This window comes from Schistocerca cancellata, chromosome 9, assembly GCF_023864275.1.
Source record: "Schistocerca cancellata isolate TAMUIC-IGC-003103 chromosome 9, iqSchCanc2.1, whole genome shotgun sequence".
Taxonomy (NCBI): domain Eukaryota; kingdom Metazoa; phylum Arthropoda; class Insecta; order Orthoptera; family Acrididae; genus Schistocerca; species Schistocerca cancellata.
The window spans coordinates 359,274,963-359,299,458 of NC_064634.1; the positions used below are offsets into that span (position 1 = coordinate 359,274,963).

Sequence of the window (24,496 nt, forward strand, 5' to 3'; positions counted from 1 at the left end):
ATAACGGGACTCCAAAGGCATCCAATCCTTAGTCATACCTTCGTGCCGGCGCTAACCCATGCCATATACATGCGAATTAGATTGTAGTTCATATTTAGGCAAATAACGAATGGTCAGTATACAAGTATGCCGGCCAGGGTGGCCGAGCGTTTCTAGGCGCTACAGTCTGGAACCGCGCGACAGCTACGGTCTCAGGTTCGTCTCCAGTCTCGGACATGGATGTGTCTGATGTCCTTAGGTTAGTTAGGTTTAAGTAGTTCAAAGTTCTAGCGGACTGACCACCTCAGACGTTAAGTCCCATAGCGCTCAGAGCCATTTGAACGATTTTTGAAGTATACAATTATTTACAATCAGTAGAAGCAGCATTGCAGCGAACTGATCATTTAACCAAGTGCAACGTAGAGTACCTGTGTAATTAGTCATTCCAGCTGCATAGCTGAGGGTAATATTTTTTAAGCAATTCTTTGCAGAATTAATGTAATTCCCGCACGATGATCTCTGTAGTCATAGTGTGTCATTAGCAGCCCGCGAAAGTAGTACTATGATCGTTAAATCGGATTACTCATGCTGAGGCAAAATGAAGACAAGCGACGACGCCACACCACTATCTTTACTTAAGTAGGTAGTCAGTTAACTTATGTGCGCCACCATTAACGTTGCTGTAAGCAGTTTGACAGCATAACACCACCACAACTACTGACAACCTGAACCATTATCATCACGCAGTTGTAACTCGCAGTGATTACAAGTTTCTCAAGCTTGTCAAGAATAGCGGAAAGCGCCTTTGAAGTTCCATTTCCATTACGCCTAGGACGGAGAGTATCCTATATATCAGTAATAGGTCACCTAGCCAAAAGAAGATTCCACGTATTGTCTCAAGTTCTTGCAGTTTGTTGTTAATGCAGTTCCAGATGGTTTCGCACTAACGGGTTCTTATGGCTATCAGAATACTCATATGGGAATTATAGAAGTGTAATTGCTAGAACGTTCAACTACCTTAATAACATCTCATTCTGGGCTGAATACGACTTTGCATTTTTTCCATGCAGTAATTAGCACAATAACATAAGCCTTGTTCTGCTGAAGAATTGTATGCCCACAAGTCCTTAAATAAGAATTCCTAGCGTGAGTAATGCATGAAAGGAAACAGACTTTTGGACAAAAGAATGGACAGCTCCCTGCTTTTTGCGTTTCCAATAGCGCCTACGATAAGGATCTGGTGTCATATTATGTTTCAGAACCCTAAACTGTTTTTTTTTTACCTCATACTAAAACAAAAGTTATGATATGAGAAGAGGAAATGACTTATATGCTTCTCAGGATATTAAGTTTTTCGTGTTTATTTTCCCACATCATATTAAAAAAAGTACGTTAATATGAGAAGTGTAAATGAAATATACGCTTCCAAGACACAATATTTCCTTGTGTGCTACTACTGCATACATGAAAGCCCTGCAGTTAAATTTTGTATATTGGATAAATTTTGATATCACCTCACATTCCTTTGTGAGAAGGTTCCTATTTTCTTGGGATTAAAATAGAGTGGACATTTCATCACTGGTTAATATTCTGATGACTAATGACATGATACCCGTTGCAGTTGCTCCATGGCACCTCTGAGTAGAGTCTCACGTTGGTTACTATAAGAACACGCAGGCAGTGATATCCGCTCACTGCCGTCAGAGCCAAGGTGATTTCTTTCTGTTTATGGTGAAGCGTCTGCTGCAGTGTCCACGCTCAGCCAACATAAACAAATCGCGGCGGCATTGGGCACTGCTGATCGCTGCGCTTGTCGCGAGCCTCGACAACAAGAGCGCACTGTCTCTGCTAACGATACGATGGAGTTAATCCATCTTACTTAACGTAACATGCAGGACGTGGGTTGCGTAAAAATTCAGTTTCTAACTTCCCAAAGCATTAAACTACTTTACAGTCATATTTGATGAATTATTTATTGTTGGTTGTCTCTCTAATGTTAATAGTATTGATTCAGATTGTCCATGAAGACGAAAACACTCACACACACACAGTCATTGATTCCAGTGAGGGTGAGAACTACTGTGTGTTGAACAACACATGCCCCGGTCAGTTCCGCAGTTGGCGTAGAGTGGATGAGTTTTTACAATAACCTTGCATTGCAAGAATTGTAAGGAGGAGCCTGAAAGTAAATGGACTTGTATGCAAAAAAGCTGCGACAAAGCAAAGGTTGACTGATTATCAGATAATTGTCCACATGGGTTTTGTGGACGAGTATACTTTTAGTAGCCGCGCGGGATTAGCCGAGCGGTCTGGGGCGCTGCAGTCATGGGCTGCGTGGCTGATCCCGGTGGAGGTTCGAGTCCTCCCTCGGGCATGAGTGTGTGTGTTTGTCCTTAGGATAATTTAGGTTAAGTAGTGTGTAAGCTTAGGTACTGATGACATTAGCTGTTGAGTCCCATAAGATTTCACACACATTTGAACATTTTTTATACTTTTAGTAACCAACCCATCCACGATCATTACGTAAGATTTCTCGAAGGCGTAGGGGAATTGATTTCATTAAGTCGTCGACAGTTTTGCGTGATGGTTTACTTCCCAACATATGTTTTCTATATTTGTCCAAAGGTCGCTTGCTTTTGTAGATCCACGTGGCAATGGCCTTGTTACCTCTGCCCACATATTCTCTATCTGGTTGATGTTTGGTGATCGTGGAACAAACGGCAACAACTTTATCCTCTCTTGGCCCTGAAACCAATCTCGCACTGCTCTGCTATGATGGATGGCGCTCTGCTCCTGTAAATAAACTGCTAACTCGTTAGTTCATATGTTTATATTGAAATTACGTATTTGTAATAAGCACATTGGATTATTATTTTCCACAGTGTTTAAGAATTCAGGCCATGTCATAGATAAGTGATCTATATTTAACAGTCCTATTAAGAATGTGATTTACCCAGTGTATCACATGATGAGAGTTGTAGTCGGATATCCACATTAAGACTTCCTGGCTGAATCCGATTAGAACTATCTGGTATCGAAACAAAATTACAGAAATCGGATAATTTGAACGTCTGTATTGCAACAATGCTGCACACATAAATTCCTATGATGGAGTAACAGGTAGTAACTGTCTACGAAAATGTGAGAAATATGTCTATTAGCAGCAATGTAACGTAATTATAACCCACATTTATGTGATGGAAATACTGAATCGAACATTACACATCTATATCAGTGGTGGGAAGATACACCATATCGGATTTGCTGATGACATAATGACAATAATAATAATAATAATAATAATAATCGCGTGTGGCGGATAGGGGAAACCCTCCTCCATATGGGTGGTACCGAGGAAATCAAATACAAGGGGTGAACCAAATAGTAACACAATCCCGAACGGCTACTAAATCCGTTGAACCCAAAATCCAGACACGTCTGAGGGAAAATCACCGCTACTCTGGTCACCGTCTGTTAGCTCAATGAGCTCGGCTGAAAATATTTGCTTTCAAAGGCTTCAGCACCCTCTGGTCCTGTCCGATCCTGGTATCACCCAAGCCAAACCAATGAAACACAAGCAAACATGAACTATGCAAGCAAAGTCAACTTTACCCCAGGTGGTACACAACCTGGCTGTTGACAGGCGGCAGTTGGATTTTCGGATTCTGGAGAGTCCAGGTTAGCACGGCAGAGAATATCGAAGATCTCTGGTAAATTTCCCTACAAGCAAGAAACTTGCATTTAAAAGTAAACATCGATACATTGATCCAAACACGAAAACTAAATAATCTCACAAAAGAAATCCACCGACAAAAAATTCTCATCCTTGCTCCTCAAGAACCACGACTAACTGACAATGAAACCATTGCATTAGGGAAACCATTGCATCTTCAAGAGCAAAATACAATAAAAGGTAGCGAAAGGCGTACCAATCTTCGGCACTGCATTTCTCGAACACAGATCTATCATCAACTCTGTCAAAGAAATCACAGCGCCCGCATCTCGTGGTCGTGCGATAGCGTTTTCGCTTCCCACGCCCGGGTTCCCGGGTTTGATTGCAGGCGGGGTCAGGGATTTTCTCTACCTCGTGATGGCTGGGTGTTGTGTGCTGTCCTCAGGTTAGATAGGTTTAAGTAGTTCTAAGTTCTAGGGGACTGATGACCATAGATGTTAAGTCCCATAGTGCTCAGAGCCATTTGAACCATTTTTTTGAAAGAAATCACACCCATCAACAATCAAACGGTTCAAATGGCTCTGAGCACTATGGAACTTAACAGCGGAGGTCATCAGTCAACTAGAACTTAGAACTACTTAAACGTAACTGACCTAAGGACATCACACACATTCATGCCAGAGGCTGGATTCGAATTTCGACCGTAGCAGTCGCGCGGTTCCGAACTGAAGCGCCTAGAACAAGTCGGCCACCGCGGCCGGCCCATCAACAAGCGACTTATGACTATGCTCATTCAGAGCCCCAGGAAAAAATATACACTCATCAATGCACGTGTCCCCACCAACATCGAAAATTAGAAAAACACCGAAAATGTCGAAAAATTCTGGAACACACTCGAAAATACAATGAGCAAAATTCACCAGGATGACGTGAAAATACTAATGGGAGACTTCAACTCTCTATTTGGAGCAGAAAAAACCTGTAGAAAAATCTTTGGTACAAATTCAACTCACCGAAACGCTTAGACCAACGGCGCACGTCTGACTGACATTTGCCAACAATTCAACCACAAAAGGATGACTTCCCACCTTAGGAAAAAAACGGTTCCCAGGTAACATGCTTAGCTAACAGGCGCAAGCTGCTTTCGTTCGCCTTTCGAGACTCGCTGAAAGCCAGATTTTTAATTCTTTTGTAGCACAGCTACAAGCAGACTGATAAAAACTCAATAAGGGAATCGTAAGACAACGCTTGAGCAAAATTTGTCTCGCTACTTTCAGTAACTCTTAGTGTCAGAGCGAAAACCTTACGGTACTGCCAAATTCATAAGGCCACTTTTGTTCTCTGCCGACATATTGTTGTGAATACATAATTTTATCTATGAAATGTCACATTTTCATAATACTTACGAATGGTAGAGGAAATGAAATAAATACAGATCTTTTCGAAGTCAAAAGTCGGTAATATCCTACTAATTCGTGTTAAAGTAGGCTCAATCGTCTCACAGACACTTAATGCTTTATTAAGATAGACTGCCGTCGTGATGTTTCTGTAGTAAGCTGAATTTAATTTGTATTAGTACAGTGAATATTTTAATTGCATTTTCCATTAGTTTACTAAACGCAACAGTAATTATCAAAGAGAAATTAATCAGCAGCAGAACTTGCTTTCACGATATCTAAAACGTCTGACAATGCTAAAGTTGTTTACAAATTCTACGCCTGTAGAAACCTACTGGTTCTAACCATGTCATTAAACTAGAGTAGTTTAAAGAGTATTTTCGTCTAGAAATGAATTGCCTTGACGGTTGATCGATCAAGAGCGGGAAAGGTAAAATTTTACAAATATATGACGAGAGGGACAAGTGCTTGAGAGAGGACTTCCCTATCAACACAAGTGCCTGAGAGACGACTTTCCTATCAATCTCCTGGATAGTTTTGTTTCTCAAATCAACATAGTGCGTTATCATGCAGTAGCACAGGTGATGTAGTTTTGTTGCTCGATTTTCTTTCACTGCGACCGAAAGGTGTCTGAGTTGTTGGCAACAAATTCCATCTGTGTTGCACACACACTGGGGGGCAGAATTCGTAGCCCAAAACACACTTTTGGATCTATCAGATGTAAAATATTATGTTCATACTACTCTCTCCTCGAGTTTACGCTTTTGGTGGGGCTCAGCCTTTCATTTCTTCTTAGGAAGTTAACGATAAAGCCATCATAACACGTCACCAGTAACAGTACTGTATAGGAATGCTCGATGAGTGACCTGATGACATTCAATAAGAGTCACTCCGTTGATTTTTGTTGTTTCGAATTAGAGCATGCACTACTCCTACACCAGACGTCTGAACTTTGCCTGTTGAATGCAAATGTCGCATGATGGTTAAATGGTAATCTATCACATATATCAGTAGTCGAGACTTCCTTAATGTGGAAAATCATTCATGCCAAAACGATCTTTGTTGAAACACGTATATCTTTTTCTGGCGTATTTTTACCAAAAGCCCTCGCTCCAAACACAGTTGATACATACACTGACAGCGTGGCTCCGCGTTCACATGGGCGGCGCCGAATTTCAGGCGGCGGGTGGCGTCTGGCCGGTGGCCGGTAGCCGCTGCAGCGCGAGGAAACGCTCGAGCGTAAGCTGTTCTGATCGCGGCGCAGCCACGAGCTGTCGTGGGGGGTTGTTTCTGGAATACTTGTTATTGCTGGTGGGTAGAATATTAAGCGAATTATCTTCGATGCTCAATCAGACTCATAACTTTAGACCGAAATGTGGTAAAAAAAATAGTTGGACGCGAACAGGCGACCATAAGCTTAGAACGCATGACGATTACCACTTTGTTTTTGTGTTCATCATTGATCGTTGTGTTTGGTCGTTGCGGACGTCGCAGGACATCCTGTTCAAGTTCGGTGGTTGATCCTTCCACTCAGTTTTTTTATTACAAAGGCCAACCGGCTCTCTGACCGAACACGCTGAGCTACCGTGCCGGCTAGCACTAGATCACGGGCTCACACAATCCGAGAACATCTCGGAAGTAGACAACACTTCCTCCTAACACTTCCGCATCTTACAGTGTTGCCAGATTGTGCAGATGGCCAGTCAGTTTTATTGCCCACGTTAAGTGAATAGACTCTGTGGCGGGCGGCCGGCGGTCCGATTTTATGTCTAAGACTGTACACTTGAGATATTTCGTTTCCCATGAAATGGTGGCTGACGATGCTGTGGCGTCTTCGAAGCGCGAGCTTCGTCAGTCCAAGATATCTCAGCACAGCTGAGCGAACGTTTTCTTCCGGTTGCTAGTCTAATGGACAATGGCAATACCGTAGAATACTTTTGAGAACTATGTGATCATCGATTTATGCTCGTGGGTGGTTCATAATTATGTTACTTAAATATCTCGATATTTTTATGTCCTTTAAAATACATTTGCTTCAAGATTCGTATTGAAGACGTAGTAAATGTATGTTATTTGGTCCAGGAAGCACGTTCCAACATAAATTGATGCTTACATTGACATTTATGTTGCGAATTAGTCGTCTTATCCATCACATGGATAACGAGGATGCTCCGTTTTGCTACACTTGTTTAATAGCTAACAAGGGAACCTCCCCATCGCACCCTCCTCAGATTTACTTATAAGTTGGCGCAGTGGATAGGCCTTGAAAAACTGAACACAGATCAATCGAGAAAACAGGAAGAAGTTGTGTGGAACTATGAAAAATGTAAGCAAAATATACAAACTGAGTAGTCCATGCGCAGGGAAAGTGTGAGTTCGGGAGCACCGTGGTCGCGTGGTTAGCGTGAGCAGCTACGGAGTGAAAGGTCCTTGGTTCAAGTCTTCCCTCGAGTGAGTCGTTTTATTTTTTATTTTCAGACAATCATCACCACACATACTGTTTATCAACAAATGTAGGAAATAATCATACAAATGTTCGACAATCATTCGATCCCTTAAGGAACTTTCCGATGCCTTACAGTTCGGAAAATATTCATTGACATTGTTATTGAAGTCGCGAGCTCTATATGCTAGATTCATATTGCCCACGGAATGCATCTCACGTATTTAATGCACTCTCTTCCAAAGTAGCGAACAGTCAATTGCCAGCCATGGAGCCTCGTTAGCAGGAATACTCTCTCTTCCGTGCGCTGTAGTCGACTGACGTCATGTGTTTCGATGTTTGTTTCGGTGTAGCGTCATCATACTACGGCGCAGTTACCTCGCATCGGACGGACGGACGGACAGATAATAATTGTCTGAAAAGAATAAATTCAAGTTTTCACTCGAGGGATGACTTGAACCAAGGACCTCTAGTTACGCAGCTGCTCACGCTAACCACGGGATCACGGCGCTCCTGAGCTCCATCTGTCCTTGTTGTTGCGTATCTTGCGCATGGACTACTCAGTTTGTATATTTTGCTTATTTTTTTCATAGTTCCACACAACTTCTTCCTGTTTTCTCGATTGATCTGTGTTCAGTTTTTCAAGGCCTATCCACTTTGCCAACTTATAACTAAATCTGAGGGCGGTGCGATGGGGATGTTCCCTTGTTAGTGGTATTGTGTGTTGGTGGCGTTGCCAGTTTACATACTGTGCATGTAACACACAATAAATGTGTTGGATGCCTCCTGTGATCAGTTTACTTGAAAAACGTTTGTTGTCATCGTAATTTATGTAACTGGCTCTCCGACTTCCAATTTGACACTTTGTGGAAAAATTGTTTACCTTGCTAGTCCTAGTTTCAAACATTGTCTGACAGAAAACGTAGGCATGAAGGAGTCAGTAAAAGAAATTATTCGCTATTATAGCAAACATTTGAATCCACTGAACACTTGAATTCTCTATATTGATTCTGAGAGTTTTGTTATTTCTCTTGTTATTTACTGTCTCAATGTCATCCGTGAGAATAAAATTAAAGGCAGTTGGATTAGGTTCCTGATCTACAAACTATGATTTAATATTCTGCGCTGCTAAATAAATGTTGAAGGTTATATTCTTTACGTAAAACAGAGTATCGGTTTCAGTCCTAGGATTGACGATAAAGTTCAGGAAAACAATTATAGAATAGTGGCATATCGATTATGGCTCCTCACCATCAACAATAGTTGTTATCCATAGTTTCGTATTTGCTATTTTACCGTCGTTACCCTTTACAGACCAACCTGATCTTTCCACAATGCCATTTTTGACTTGCTTCTTAATATGTCCTATAACTACAGATTCGTTGAAAATATTAACTGTTAAATATGCTATTCCACAAATTAAAAACTTCCAGTTATTCTTCATATCTTGAAACTTACTACCGTTGACTTTCACTGAAGAAAAGATACATGATAATAAAATGAAATCAAAGATTAGAATGTCAAAGCATAGTGTGAATGGTTAAAATGAAATGAACTAAAAATCATCTTCTTGTCTAAAACACGTTACTCTTCCAGAGAACTTCGGCATCTCTCAAAATTTTTTACACCTCTGATGTTAGCCACATGTGGACAAATAGTGGGTCTCATGATGCAGCACTGTTTAGCCGTCACAAAATAAAGCCTCAAAAATCAGTAAATAAAACTATTCTTCTACTGTTGCTCCGTATCGCATATACCAACCGCCCTCTGCTGCGACAACGACTCAAAGTCTATTGGGTATTTGATTTTTCTCTGCTTTTTCAGGCCTCCTTACCTCTCCTTCTAGCCCAACCTTTGGTCTCCATTTACGCCTTCATCGGCGAGCTTCTCCTCAATATTTTTCATTTGTGCTGAATTGTTTTGTACCCTTCTTGCATATACACGTGTGTCATGTATTTTTTAGAGACTGCATGAATATATAAGGTGTGTATTTCTTCTCTTGTCAAATTAAATATTACATATCTTGCTGTGGATTAATTTGTTTGTCCCCATTCCACTTACTGCGTTTCCTTGAAATTATATAAAATATACGTCTGTAAATAAAGAAAAAACTTGAAACAGCTGTTGCAGCTGATTGGTGAAGGGCTGAAAAAAAAAAACACCTCCGCTGATGCTGCTTAGTATCGCGTATAGCCTCCTTCGGCTTCCACAACAGCTCGAAGTCTGTTGGGCGTTGAGCCCACAACTCGAGCCACATAACTAGGAGATTCAAGTAACTCATTCCAAGCGTCATGAATCACATCAGAAAGCTGTCGGCGAGTCGACGGTGACTGCCCCTTTTCTCTTATTACTCTGACCATTTCTGCGCAAATATTCTCAATGGGATTCATGTCAGCTCCTTTAGGTGGCCATTCCATTACAGTAATATTACTATGGTCGTCGAACCACCTCTTAACCACACGTGCCATATGAATAGGCGAGCGATCTTGTTGGGACATGATCTGATCATCGCCAAATCTTGCTATCACAAAAGGCAACATAACGTTCTCCAGAATTGATATGTAATTGCGCGCATCGAATCTTCCTTCCACTTCCCACAGGAGCCCACACCCTTCGGCCGATATTTATGCCCATGCCTTTACCGACTCCCTGCCACTCCTTCGGCAACTGTAATATATTTTCGATTATACCTAGCACCTTTAGGCCGGTAAACAAGTACTTTTCCGGTTGATGCCGTAGAGAAAACTTCTTCGTACGTGAAAATCACTCGCCTCCAAAACTGGAGAGGTTTGTCGACATTTTCAGCAGCAAAAGCAAGGCGAGCTTCTCTGTGGGAAACAGTCAATGTCTCTTTCACAGCAGCGCTTCTTGCTCTCAGTCCACCTTCCCTTAGACGACGAGTGACGGTCTTACTGCTAACATTGAGACCCAAAGTCTGCTGAATTTGTCGTGCGTTGACAAATGGGTGGTTCTCACTGAAACGGCGTATCTGCTGATCCTGAGCTGCTGTTGTTTTGCGGCGACGGCCATGAGGCCTCCCATTCAGGTTAACACTCTCTTCCTTTCGTCTGATCCACCTGGCTACCGTCGACTTGGGAAGACACATAGTTCTTGCTATATAGCCATTTGAAGATCCCTCTGCATGGAGTGCTATTATAGCGCCCTTGTCTTCATCAGCCAGATGGGGCATTTAGCATTGACTGAATGATTCGTCGCGGTTAATATCTGCTGCGGAAACAGCGCTAGTAGGAAACAGACTGCCTCCTCCACGACGGCAGCCACAACGCAGTGGCCAAGTATGTGTAACACGGAAATCGATGGCATAAACGAGAGGTCGCAAGCCCGTACCCTTGTCATTACATAGTGGAGCAACTTAGAGTCTGTAATTTTTCTCAGAAGGGACTGGTCCACTCTTGCCATGTCTTATCCTGATAAATATTACATGAAATGAAATGCTTACGTTTCGAATATGCGGCAGCCCTAAAGCAAGAAACATTTCTGAAATATATGAGGCAACCTGAAGAACACTTCGTGAATTTTAGCTGTAGAAGGTTGCCTTATAAGAATGAAAACGTGTTTATCCTCGCTCGCCGTGTTTCCAAGTGGCGCAGTTTACTCTGAGGCATACATAATTCTCGCCAGGCGTAAGAAGCGACTCGACTAACGAGGCGAAGTCGCCAGGTGTCATAGGCTGATTGTCCGGAAACTTTGCTCAGTGAAGGAGAGGACAAAATAAGCGAACATGTGTTTCGACTTATGTGCAGACACTCGACCGTTTCCGAGAAAACGACGGTCAAAGTTATCAACGCGCTCTTGCTATAGTGTAGATACCTTCCGCAGTCGAGAACGCAATTGAAGCGGTGGCTCAGTGGCTACCGTCGTTCCTTCTTAACTTTGATTCCCGTGTTCGAGACCATATTGGGTTTTTTTATTATTATTTTTTCCTGCCTCTCTATCAGAATTATCTGCGAATGTTTTTTTTCTAATTTATGTTGAAATAATGTTGTCATTATTCGCCAATTAACTTTATGTGTAATTAATGAATTAAAAAAATAATAAACGAATGAGACAAGCTGATCTAAAATCATCTGGTCTGCCTCATGTATCGTTATATCCAAATGGTTTATAAATGTTAATCTACATTCAGATCCGATGATGACACCTTTAGTGTGTTGAAACCGGTTATCCAGTAAAACGGAATTTAAGCGATCTTTGCTTCTGAATTATTTCTACAACAGAGTGATCGCCCCACTATGCACTATGTGTACCCTTTTTAACTTATTTCTTTACACAGTAAATTAACTGACGAATAACGACAACAGTGTTTCAACATAAATTGGAATAAACATTCGTCGATAATTCAGGGAGTGAGGGGGGGGGGGGGGAGGAAGAGCCGGGTTTCGAACTCGCAGCACAAAGTTCCGAAGTCGCTATGGTAGCCGCAGAGCCACCGCTTCACTTGAATCCTTACCCGCTAAGAGGTATCTACACTATAGCAACAGCGCATTGAAAACTTTGACCGTCGTTTTCTCAGAAGCGGTAGAGTGTAAGCAGATAAGCCGAGACACGTGTTCGCTTATTTTGTCCCCTCTTTCACTGAGCGAAGTTTCAGCAAGATCGGGGTATGACACTTGGCGTGTCCCGTCGTAAGTAGCGTGCGTTGGGATTCAGTAGACAGAATGCGTCCACTTTCCTCGACTACTCATTGACATGTTTGGAAACTTTCTTTCTTGTAGTGGCACTTTGCATTATGAGGGTTGATTTTCCTGATAACGATCTACTAATGGACTTTGCTCCTAATTTACGTTACTGTGTAGTAGACCTACTGCAACTACTTAAACCGGAAATGTTTGTTTATTTGCATACTCCGCTTCTTAGTTGCTACATTTCGCTATAATATTTTCCTTTGTTTCAAAACGGCAAGTTAAGATGACCACTGCAACTTCGTAACATCAGTAACAATTTGATACTTTGAAACAGTTATATGTGGTGTAGAAGGAGTTTACTCTGTTGAATGAGGAATACATTAAACACGAAAGCTGCGTCCAATAACAATAATTAACTTTCGGTTACATGACAAAACACAACTCGAAGCACTGTCAGTTCATCTCAGTACCCAGTAAAACTCAAACTGGAACGATCGAGAACATACTTTTGTGGGGAAGACAAACGAATGACTGCGTTTTATTGGCCGCACACTAAGAATACGCAACAGGCCAACTGAAAACACTGCCTACACTACGTTTGTCCGTCCACTGCTATAATATCCATGACAGACGTGATTGACTGTGCACGCAAAAACGTCCAAGAAACGGTAGCACGATTTGTAATGTCACGAAATAGGGGAGAGAGGGGTCCCAGGTTTGATAATCGAGTTGGGGTAACATTCATGAAAACAAAAGTGTTTTTCGTTGCTGCGAGATCTTTTCACGAAATTTCAATCACCAACATCTGTTCTGAATGCCAAAACATTATTTCCTCGGGAACTTACACAGGAAGAAACCATAGTAATAATGTAGTTCAAGGCTCGCAAGAAAAGATTTAAGTGGTCCTTTTTCCCGCACACTGTTAATGAGTGGGACGGTAGACAAATAGTCCGAACCTTCTGCCAAGCACGTAAGTCTGGATTGCAAAGAAATCTTGTTGATGTAGTCATGTAGATGTAACAACGAAATTATGTTGTAATCGCGTCATTTGAGTTGAACATCGAAGTTGTTTGCTGTTTATTTACTTTTTGTTCATTAGTTTCAGCCATATACGAACACCTAGGCGCGTTAAATTGATATTGAAATAAAGTGTGATGCATGGACCAATAACAATAAATTCTTACCTACTTGTTATGGTACTGCAATGTCTGCCAGCGTCTTCAGAAGTGGATATCGCATACGACGTTCCTAGGGTGTTTATAAATGGATATTGCAGACGACTTCGAACAAAGTTTGAATGTGGCTTCGTAAAAGTTCCGTGATCAAACGATCTGAGTTGCTGGCGAATACAGTTTATACTCACTAGACAGTATATATCATCATTATACATGAGGTGAATAGGGTTCCGCCGGGTGCTATCGCCCAGCGGTTCCAGGCGCTTCAGTCACGAACCGCACGGCTACTTCAGTCGCAGGCTGGAATCCTACCTCGAGCATAGATGTCTGCGATGTCCTTAGGCTAGCTTGGTTTAAGTAGTTCTAGGTCTAGGGGCTGATGACATAAGCAGTTTGGTCGCATATTCCTTGAAGCCATTTTTTGACCAAAAAATGGTTCAAATGGCTCTGAGCACTATGGGACTCAACATCTTAGGTCATAAGTCCCCTATAACTTAGAACTACTTAAACCTAACTAACCTAAGGACATCACACACACCCATGCCCGAGGCAGGATTCGAACCTGCGACCGTAGCAGTCCCGCGGTTCCGGACTGCAGCGCCAGAACCGCTAGACCACCGCGGCCGGCACATTTTTTTTTTTTTTTTTGACCTTTCACGTGAATTTTCTTTACATAAACATCCATATCTTTACATTGCGTTGACATAGAAGCTCACTTTTTTACACCAACAAGGGACCGGTTACCGCAAGAAGTGCGATACATTTCCGCTTATTATGTCCACCCGTTCAGGACGTAAACGGGTTTAAAGGTTGGGTAGACCGATAGACGGTCAAGAAAGTGCGACTTGTAGGGTTCCGTTTTTACCGGTTTAGGTGACGAAATCCTAACATCGAAAGCAGCTACGACAGCTACTGAAGATGAGGGCCGCAAAAATAACACCCCCTACTCTGTATTCGAAATGTTCTTGTTGTAGTCGATACATCAGCATATTAATCGTAGCTACGCTTTCGATCCAAATCATGTTTACAGGAATGCAAATAGAATCCCTTTGCCTATACACGTGGTAATTCACATCCCAGTATTAATGCCACCGCGTTTTAGAAGTGCGAACATTCCCATTGCTAGCTAGCTTAAGAAACACTTAGGCTAATGAACGTTTTATGGCTGTGGCGTGTCTAGTGGAGAATTCGAAACAGTATAGAATATGTTTGGCAGCAATGTAGCCGTTTATTTCCTGAGGTGGTGCAGAATTAACCTAGTAAATTTACTCTCTAATAACAGTATTTTGCTATTTCGATAGACATCCCGAATGATTGTCACATAAGCGGTGACATAAAGAAAGAACATTCATGTTTTTCAGCCCAGAAAGCTCTATGCAACAGAATCTGCAGATCATTTTGCCATTTTCATTGCGAAATTGCCGGCTTATTCATGTCTGGGGTAATAATAGAGGGCTGTTTGCCTGGATTGTCTGCTAGCGTAGTGAAAGGAAGGTCTGGTTTGTTTTCGGTTCTAATCTTGATGGAGGCAGGTACAATATCAGTAAAGCAATTTTAAGAAATTCTCGTGCCCCCAATACGTTTTATCGCTACCTTTATTCTGTACTGGCGCCCTGTGCATGTCAATATGACACTCTTGTAGAATTTCATACATGTTACTGCCTACTTTTTCCGCTTCTGTTAATAATGGAATTGACTTAAGTGAGGCACTGAATGATTTTTAACTGAATTTCGTTATGAATCTTCACGCATTGCTAAATTTGCACACTTTCATGGTAGGTCAGCAACGGTAAGCCAGTATGACTGGTCTGAACGATGACACAGACCGTTTCGCGGCCGAATGCGGATAATATTTTGCTAATTCGTAACGATCTGGGGTTCTTTGTCTTACTAAAACAGTTATGTTATCTCGATAAGTTGAAATTCATTTTTATTGCTACAGTTCATACCAATTAGCGTTTCTTCTTTCAGTTCTGTCTTATATTTACGTGTTGTATTTAACACACTAATCAGCATTAATATAGTCTTAGGAATTATTGAAAACAGCCTAAAAAGTTCAGATAGTTTGTCAATTTCACGCCTGTGCATAGTATGTTGGTAGCACTTCGTCGCCTTGCCTGTTATGCTGTGTAGCAGACTTTAAAGCCGTGCGGATCAGCATAACGAAAAGGCGAGGGGTCTCGCTCGTTTTGTCCACGACTGTACATTCATTCTTAGTCAGATCGTAAAGAAAACAACCGACAGTAGATTTTCGAAAAGGCCGGCTATAGAAGGTGTTGGAATCTATTCACTTAGAAGGCGGTGGAATGTATGCGCTAGTTAGAATTAAAAGCACAGACCTCCTTTGATAAATTTTGATAGCAGTTTCTGTGAGCTTTAAGGTTGCTAGAAACAGCACGCAGATGAACCCAGTAAAACAAAATGACAATGTATCCGATACGATACCAGCGTGTTGGGCGTCAATTAATAAAACAGTGTTACTACTAATCAGCCGAATTTCTAAGCGTATATATGTATACAGGTGTACATATCAAAATATTATGAATCCGTAAAGGGTGCTACAGGAAAGAAAACTCTTCTATTCTTAAAACGATGCCCTGGCTATGAGCTAGCGAGACCTAGGGTTGTTGTTGTCGCCTGGAGAAGAGTTATTGACAGGTAGAGTCCACTCAACTCAGAGGAGCCAGTGAGTTTGACTTTGTGCGCTGCTTCGCTCTCCCCCCCCCCCCCCCCCCGCCCCCCTCTCATTTCCCCGGTTACGTCCGTAATTCCGTGGGTGGTGACAAGCTAATCGGAAGTCGACCAGAGTAAATGGCGCTATACGACAATTGTAATTACCTAATTATTCTGAAATTATGTATGGAATATTAACTGACTCGCCTGTTATGTTGTTATATTGATGTGACTCCTGTTGGGGCGAGAACAGGGGTCTGGGGGACCGTTATGCTGGCGCCCACACACGCCGGTCACTGTATCAGCTATTGTTTCTATTGTAAACTCATTGTTTGTTAGGGGACTTATGACCACAGCAGTTGAGTCCCATAGTGCTCAGAGCCATTTGAACCATTGTTTGTTGATTTGCACAATATGCATATTTTGGCGTTTTATTCTCCTTCATGGCATTCCTTTCGCGGAAGTTTAATAATCCTTTTCTTAGTTATTGTCTGTGGGTATCCCGATTCTATAATTTTTCGCATACTCGCATGTCGGTGAACGTATTTTAAAGCAACTGCATCGCGGTTTCCGAAGATAGTTTTGGCCATTTATCCTGTCTTGTCTGTAAATGACATAAAATTATTGTACGTGTCCGTGTTCATTATCACCAGTCAGTGTAATTTTCCGTGTTGATCGGTCTTGCATCTTTACTTTTCAAGCCCGCTGAAATAAGGCCCCAGGAGTAGATGACATTCCGAACGAACTACTGATAGCGTTGGGAGAGCCAGCCATGAAAAACTCTTCCATCCGGTGAGCATGGTCTATGAGGCAGCCGAAATACCCTCAGACTTCAAGCAGAATGTAATAATTCCAATCGCAAAGAAAGCAGGTGTTGTAGGGTGTGAAAATTACCGAACTATCAGTTTAATAAGTCACAGCTGCAAAAAAAAATGTTCAAATGGCTCTGAGCACTATGGGACTTAACTTCTGTGGTCATCAGTCCCCTAGAACTTAGAACTACTTAAACCTAACTAACCTAAGGACAGCACACACATCCATCCCCGAGGCAGGATTCGAACCTGCGACCGTAGCAGTCCCGCGGTTCCGGACTGCGACAGCTGCAAAACACTACCACGAACTCTTTACAGACGAATGGAAAAACTGGTAGAAGTCGACCTCAGGGAAGAACAGTTTGGATTCCGGAGAAATGTTGGAACAAGCGTGGAAATACTTACCCTACGACTTATCTTAGAAGATAGAAACCTACGTTTCTAGCATTTGTAGACTTAGAGAATGGACAACGTTGGCTGGAATACTGTCGAACTCTAAAGATAGCGGGGGTAAAACATAGGAAGCGAAAGGCTATCTACAACTTATATAAAACCCAAATAGCTGTTATAAGAGCCTATGGTGTTCAACATCTAGCCTCATGGCTCTCTCCTATTTTAGAATTTTTTATATTTTGACGAATATGCAGAGATGCGCCTTGGAAGACACGGCTGCAACAAGGGAAGTAGCCACGATGTTTTAATTTTATTATCAATTTTATTGTGCCTGGTGCATGTTACATTTTAGCGAGTTTTAACAGGTTCTTTTACTTCTTATTATTTCTGAAGATGGAAGCCTGACTTCCGAAACGCGTCAATCTTAGTTATAAGAGCCAAGCGGCATGTAAGGGAAGCAGTGGTTGGGAAGGGAAAGAGACAGGGTTGTAGCCTATCCCAGATGTTATTCAGTCTGTATATTGAGCAAGCAGTAAAGGAAACAAAAGAAAAATTCGGAGTAGGAATTAAAATCCATGGAGAAGAAATAAAAATCTTGAGGTTCGCCGATGACATTGTAATTCTGTCAGAGACAGCAAAGGACCTGGAAGATCAGATGAACGGACAGTGTCTTGAAAGGAGCATATAGGATGAACGTCAACAAAAGCAAAACGAGGATAATGGAGTGTAGTTGAATTAAATTAGGTGATGCTGAGGGAGTTATATTATCAAATCAGACACGTAAAGTAGTAGATTTATATTGGTATTTGGGCAGAAAAATAACTGATGATGGTCAAAGTAAAGAGGATATAAAATGTAGACTGACAATGGCAAGAAAAGTGTTTTGATAAAGAGAAATTTGTCAACATTGAGTACAGATTTAAGTGTCTTTTATTTATTTATTTATTTACACTCCAAGTTCCGTAGGACCAAATGAGGAGCAAATCTCTAAGGTCATGGAACGTGTCAGCACGTGAAATTACAACATAAAAGTAATAACCTGTAAAAATAAAATGTTTATGAACCTGAAAAAAGCCTGTCCATGAGTTTAAGTAAACACAATCATCAATACAACAAGAATCAGCTTTATTTTTCAAGGAACTCCTCGACAGAATAGAAGGAGTGACCCACGAGGAAACTCTCCAGTTTCGATTTGAAAGCGCGTGGATTTTTGAATTCGAGTGGTAGATTATTGCAAATGGATGCAGCAGTATACTGCACACCTTCCTGCGAAAGAGTAAATGAAGACCGATCCGAATGCAGGTTTGAGTTCTGCTGAGTATTAATTGATTGAAAGCTGCTTGTTCTTGGGAATAAGCTAGTGTTGTTATCAAGAAATGACAGTAAGGAGTACATATATTGAGAGGCCAATGTCAAAATACCCATACTCGTGAACAGGGGTCGACAAGAGGTTCGTGAACTTACACCACTTATTGCCTGAACCGCCCGCTTCTGAGCCAAAATTATCCTTTTAGAATGGGAAGAGTAACTCCAAAATATAATATCATACGAAATAAGCGAATGAAAATAAACAAAGCAGCCTAATTTTCGTGTTGAACGCTCACTCACTTCAGATACCGTTAGAATGGTGAAAATGGCAGTATAAAGTCTCTTAACAAGGTCCTGAATGTGTGCTTTCCGCGACAGTTTACTATCTGTCTGAACACCTAGAAATTCTAACTGTTCAGTTTCACTAATCATATGCCCATTCTGTGAAATTAAAACGTCAGGTTTTGTTGAATTGTGTGTTGGAACCTTTAAAAACTGAGCCTTTCTGTGATTCAGCGTTAGTTTATTTTCTACAAATCATGAACTTAGGTCATGAACTGCACTGTTTGATACTGAGCCAATGTTGCGCACGACGTCCCTTGCTACCAGGCTAGTGTCACCAGCAAACAGAAATATTTTAGAGTTACCCATAATACTGGAGGGCATATCATTTATATAAATAAGGAACAGGAGTGGCCCCAACACTGATTCCTGGGGCACCCCCACTTGACTGTACCCCACTCAGACGCCACATCACAGCCATTCTCAACACTGTGAATAACGACCTTTTGTTGTCTGTTGCTAAAGTAAGAGGTGAACCAATTGTGAGCTACTAACCGTATTCTGTAATGGTCCTCCTTCTGGAGCAATATTTTGTGATCAACATAATCAAACACCTTAGTTAAATCAAGAAACATGCGTAGCGTTCGAAATCTTTTCTTTAACCTATCCAATACCTCATAGAGAAAAGAGAATAAAGCCGAACTGTACATCTGATAATAAATCGTCTCATATAAAATCATCAACTATCCTTACATACACAGACTTTTCAATAACTTTAGCAAACACTAATGGCATAGAAATAGGTCTAAAATTGTCTACATTATCCCTTTCTCCTTTTTTATAAAGCGGCTTTACTACTGAGTAATAGTTCAGGAAACTGACCATTCCTAAAGGAAAAATTACAAATATGGCTAAATACAGGGCTAACATGTGCTGCACAGTACTTTAATATTCTGCTAGGCACTCCATCACATCCATAAGAGTCCTTAGTCTTCACTGATTTTATTATTGACTCAATCTCCCCCCTGCCTGTATCACAGAGGAGTATTTCAGACATCAATCTCGGAAAGGCATTTGCCAAGAAAGTTTTATGATTCCCTGTAGAAACTAAATTTTTATTTAATTCGCGAGCGATGCTCAGAAAATGATTGTTAAATATACAGGGTGATTCAAAAATGCATGTAAATATTTCAAGGGTGTATTTGTGAGGTAAATATAAGACAAAAATGTTCTATACAATTTTTTCCATACTTGGCTTATTACAGAGTTATGAACAAAACAGGATAATACATTCAATACAACGTAAGGTATTTAATTCCCAGAGTTCACAGTTTAATTACAGTGCATTTGGACTAACAACGCAAACTGATAAATAAACGTGACGTAACAAACTGAAACAATTCCTCGCGAACACTGTATTAATTTAGGTCCTGTTGATTGAACTACAGCAATGCACAATAACTAAGGAAAATTGAAGCATTTTACAGACTGTACTGTACTGTACTGTATTTGCACAAATCTTAATGCAATGCATGTTCAAAATGCTGTCCCTCAACTTGCAGACAGACCCGTGCTCGTCGCATCAATGATCTCTGCACATTACACAGTCCGTTCAACTCTCCACGAATAATTTCACAACCACCTTCAATTCTTTGTTGTAGCACTTCTCTGTTCGGTACTGCAGAAGAATACACCAATGTCTTTAGTCGGCCCCATAAATAAAAGTCTAAAGGGTTCAGGTCAGGTAATCTGGCTGGCCAAGCAATTGGTCCTCCGCGACCTATCCATCGATGTGGATACGCAGAATTGAGGTACGCCCTTACGTTGAGGCTGTAATGGGCGGGAGCACCATCGTGCATAAACCACATGGTGGCTCGTGTTGCAAGAGGGACATCCTGTAACAATCCAGGCAATTCTCCCTCCACAAATTCGCAGTACGCGTGCCCATTCAGCCTTGGAGGCAGAACATGAGGTCCGAGTAAGTAATTCCCCACAATACCACACCAAATGTTTATGGAGAATTGATGTTGATATCCACGCACAATTCTCGCGCCAGGATTCTCGACAGCCCACTGGTGCATATTATGCGAATTGATTACACCCGCACGAGTAAACATGGCCTCATCTGTGAATAATATCCGCCGAATGAACATTGGATCATTCAAATGACGCTCTTGTAACCACTGGCAGAATTGCTGACGGCGAGGATAGTCTTCAGGTGTCAATTCGTGCACTTTTTGCAGGTGAAATGGATGCAACTGTTGTCTCCGAAGCAGCCGCCATACAGTAGATTGTGGAAGTCGTACAGCTGCACTAATTTGTCTCGTACTGATAGATGGATCTTGGCCTACCAGGTCCAAAACATGTTCCTCGACGTTCACTGCATGCTCAAGTGGTCGACCTGAATGCGGCCCAGGACGAATGCCATACTCCCGCATACGTCTGTCCACAGATACAAACGTCTGATGACTTGGTAACCGTCTTCCTGGAAACAGCTCACTGTACCTTCGTCTTGCTGCAAGTGCATTTCCATCTGCTGCACCATACACAAGGTGCATATCAGCATACTCACTGTTTGAGTACATCATGTGCACGAAACCTTTGGCCTTCCGACGATGAATGAACGACAGGACGTACTTTTCCGTTACCAACAACATCAGCGCCATCTTCCGTACAGTAGGAGTAAACATCACGTGCAAACAAAAACAAACACTATTCATGCAGTTTCGAATCAACTGTTGGGAGATACGTATGTGAATTACGTACCAGAATATGGCATCCTGCTGCTTGCACTGCCGTCGTTTTGATACGGACATGACTTTCGTATTTAACGATAACTCTGGAATTAAACGTTTATGGAAAAACATTTATAGAACATTTTTGTCTTATATTTACCTCACAAATACACCCTTAAAATATTTACATGCATTTTTGAATCACCCTGTATATCTGATTTATCAGCAGCAGAAATATTTTTTCTACGAACTGACTTTATATCGTCGACGTTGTGCTGCTGACCAGACACTTCCTTCACAACTGTTCAAATGTGTGTGGATTCCTAAGAGACCAAACGGCTGAGGTAATCGGTCCCTAGACTTACACACTACTTAAACTAACTTATGCAAATAACGACACACACACTCATGCCCGTGGGAGGACTCGAGCCTCCTGCGGGAAGGGCCGCGCAATCCGTGACATGAGCCCTAGACCTAGGGGGTAGTGCAGGATCTATCTCTCTGAGCGACCTTCAAGAAGAATGGGTATTCCAACAGAGAGATATATCGTGCACTACGTCCTAGACTGACAGCCAGGATGGACGACGATCGACACCAACCAAGGGGAAAGTGTTCTTACCATTCATCAGTAAGGTCACTGCTCGCATTGGAAAAATTTTAAGCAAGTACGATGTGGAAACTGTTTTCAGACCCACCACGAAAATAAAAGAATGTTTAAGATCCGCTAAAGATAAACGACATCGTCTAGCTATGCCAGGTGTCTATAAAATTCCGTGCAGTTGTGGAAACGTCTATTTAAGCACAACAAAAGAAGCGTCAACATCTGGCTGGGTGAACATAAAAGGAACTGACGCCTCGGACATATTGATAAATCGGGTGTAGCGGAAAATGTGTTTCAGGAAGGTGATCATGTAATAAAGTTTAGTGAGACGACCGTCATAGCAAAGACGTCCCACCGGGGACTGAACAGCACAATAACGATGAAAGAGTGGTTCGGTGTGGGGCGGCGGAGTTGTGAGGTGGACTGCGGTAGTCGTCGTTAGGGGGTTGTGGACCACTGCGGCTGCGGCGGGGACGGAGCCTCTCCATCTTTTATCGTTTCTAGACCCCCGGTTAACATACAATACAATACAACACATCCACGAAGGAAGGCGCTTACAAGGCCCCTGTTCGATGAATTCTTGAGTATTGTTCATCAGTGTGGAATCGTCACCAGGTAGGATTGATAAGAGAAGTAGAGAAGACCCAACGAAGAGTGGAGCGTTTCGTCACGAGATAGTTTAGTAGGCGCAAGAGTGTTATAGAGACGCTCAACAAACTCCAATCGCAAACGTTACAAGAGCAGCGTTGTGAATTACAGAGAGGTTTACTACTGAAATTTCGAGAGAGCACTTTCCAAGAAGAGTGGGACAACATATTACTTCGTCTCACATTCACCTCGCGAAATGATCACGATGAGAAAATTATAGACAATAGTGCTACTGCCGAGACTTGCCAACAATCATTCTTGCCACGCACTGTACGCAAGTGGAACAGGGGGGGGGGGGGATCAGTTAGTGGTACCGAAAGTATCCTCCGTCACACACCGTTAGGTGGCTTGTGGAGCATGATGTAGTTGTAGATGTCTTCCTATGTTAAGACCATTGCGCAACAAAAGTGACACATTGTCAGGAAAGAGTAACTGCACAGAAGTTTTGAAATGGATCAGTGACCAAAGGGTGGATTCTTACTATCGAGGAATTGAACAATTGGTAGACCGCTCCGTGCCTATATTGAAAAGTAATGTCAAGTATCTATGTCACTTTTAAGTATAGCGCAGCATTCGATAAAAGTTACTTGGCCTGTCATAATAGTGTACAACTTACTTTTTAAAGTGTTCTCGCAACAAACTGAGTCTGTATCTAGTGCCTAGAGGTACTTCTCATTGTAGAATCCAAATTATAAACCTTACATGAGCACTGTAGTCGTGTACCACTGTGTCTATCACTTTGGAGTCACATGGTCACTTCCACCGTTTCTTAAAATAGGACTGCTTACCCGATAATGATATGGTGGTGCTGAACGTTGATCAACAGCTGTTGATACGTCTCGTCTTCCGAATTGTCTGTATGAGGAGTTCTTCCCTGCAGAGAGTCAGGATATGGCAGTTCCAACAACGACGGTAATTTCTTGGTAGACTGGAGCTTTGAGTCGCTGGTGTCGCACTCTGAGGCGGGTAAGAGCTGCAAGGGCGGCCCAGTTCCAGCGGCGAGGTTGTCGTTGAGGACCGCCAGCTCCGCGGACACCTGCAGCATGAGTGCGATCAGCGAGACGTCCACGAGCACCGTGGTCTCAGACACGGCCCATCCAAAAGCGAACTGCAGGCAGTACAGGATCTCGTAGACCGGCGACGGTTGGGTGTCGAATGGCACCCACATAGGAATGGGCAGATCTCGCCTGACTGGTAAACCATCTTCAGACCTTGGAGCCGTTATGATCCTGATGATGGGAGCAACAAACCAGTACGCTGAGTTCACTCTGTAGGTCACCTGTAGAGGTAAAAAAGTAAGGCACATCAAGCAACGATTAAACAACAAATACCAGAAATAGGAACGTTCCTATATTATTGATTTGCGTAAATATCGACACCTTTCGTTAACAAGTATTTGTAACATTTGCGTCAAAAAATGGCTACCTTCTATTCTGTAATGTTGTACAATATAGTGCCAGCCTACTGTAAAAGACAGAGGGAAGATGGCGTTGGATGACATTGCACTTCCAGCATGGAACCTGGGTCTTGTGGTTGTCAAAAGTCACGCAAGAGCTAGGCAGCGATATACACTCCTGGAAATTGAAATAAGAACACCGTGAATTCATTGTCCCAGGAAGAGGAAACTTTATTGACACATTCCTGGGGTCAGATATATCACATGATCACACTGACAGAACCACAGGCACATAGACACAGGCAACAGAGCATGCACAATGTTGGCACTAGTAC

General features: G+C 42.1%; 1 protein-coding gene across 1 annotated transcript in view; it reads right to left on the minus strand.

The window, feature by feature from the left end:
• LOC126101414 (odorant receptor Or1-like) overlaps positions 1–24,496 on the minus strand; it is a 111,801-nt gene that overhangs the window by 71,901 nt on the left and 15,404 nt on the right. The window contains exon 3 of the mRNA XM_049912076.1: positions 23,554–24,044. Within this exon, the coding sequence (XP_049768033.1) occupies positions 23,554–24,044 (491 nt within the window). The remainder of the gene's footprint in view (positions 1–23,553; positions 24,045–24,496) is intronic.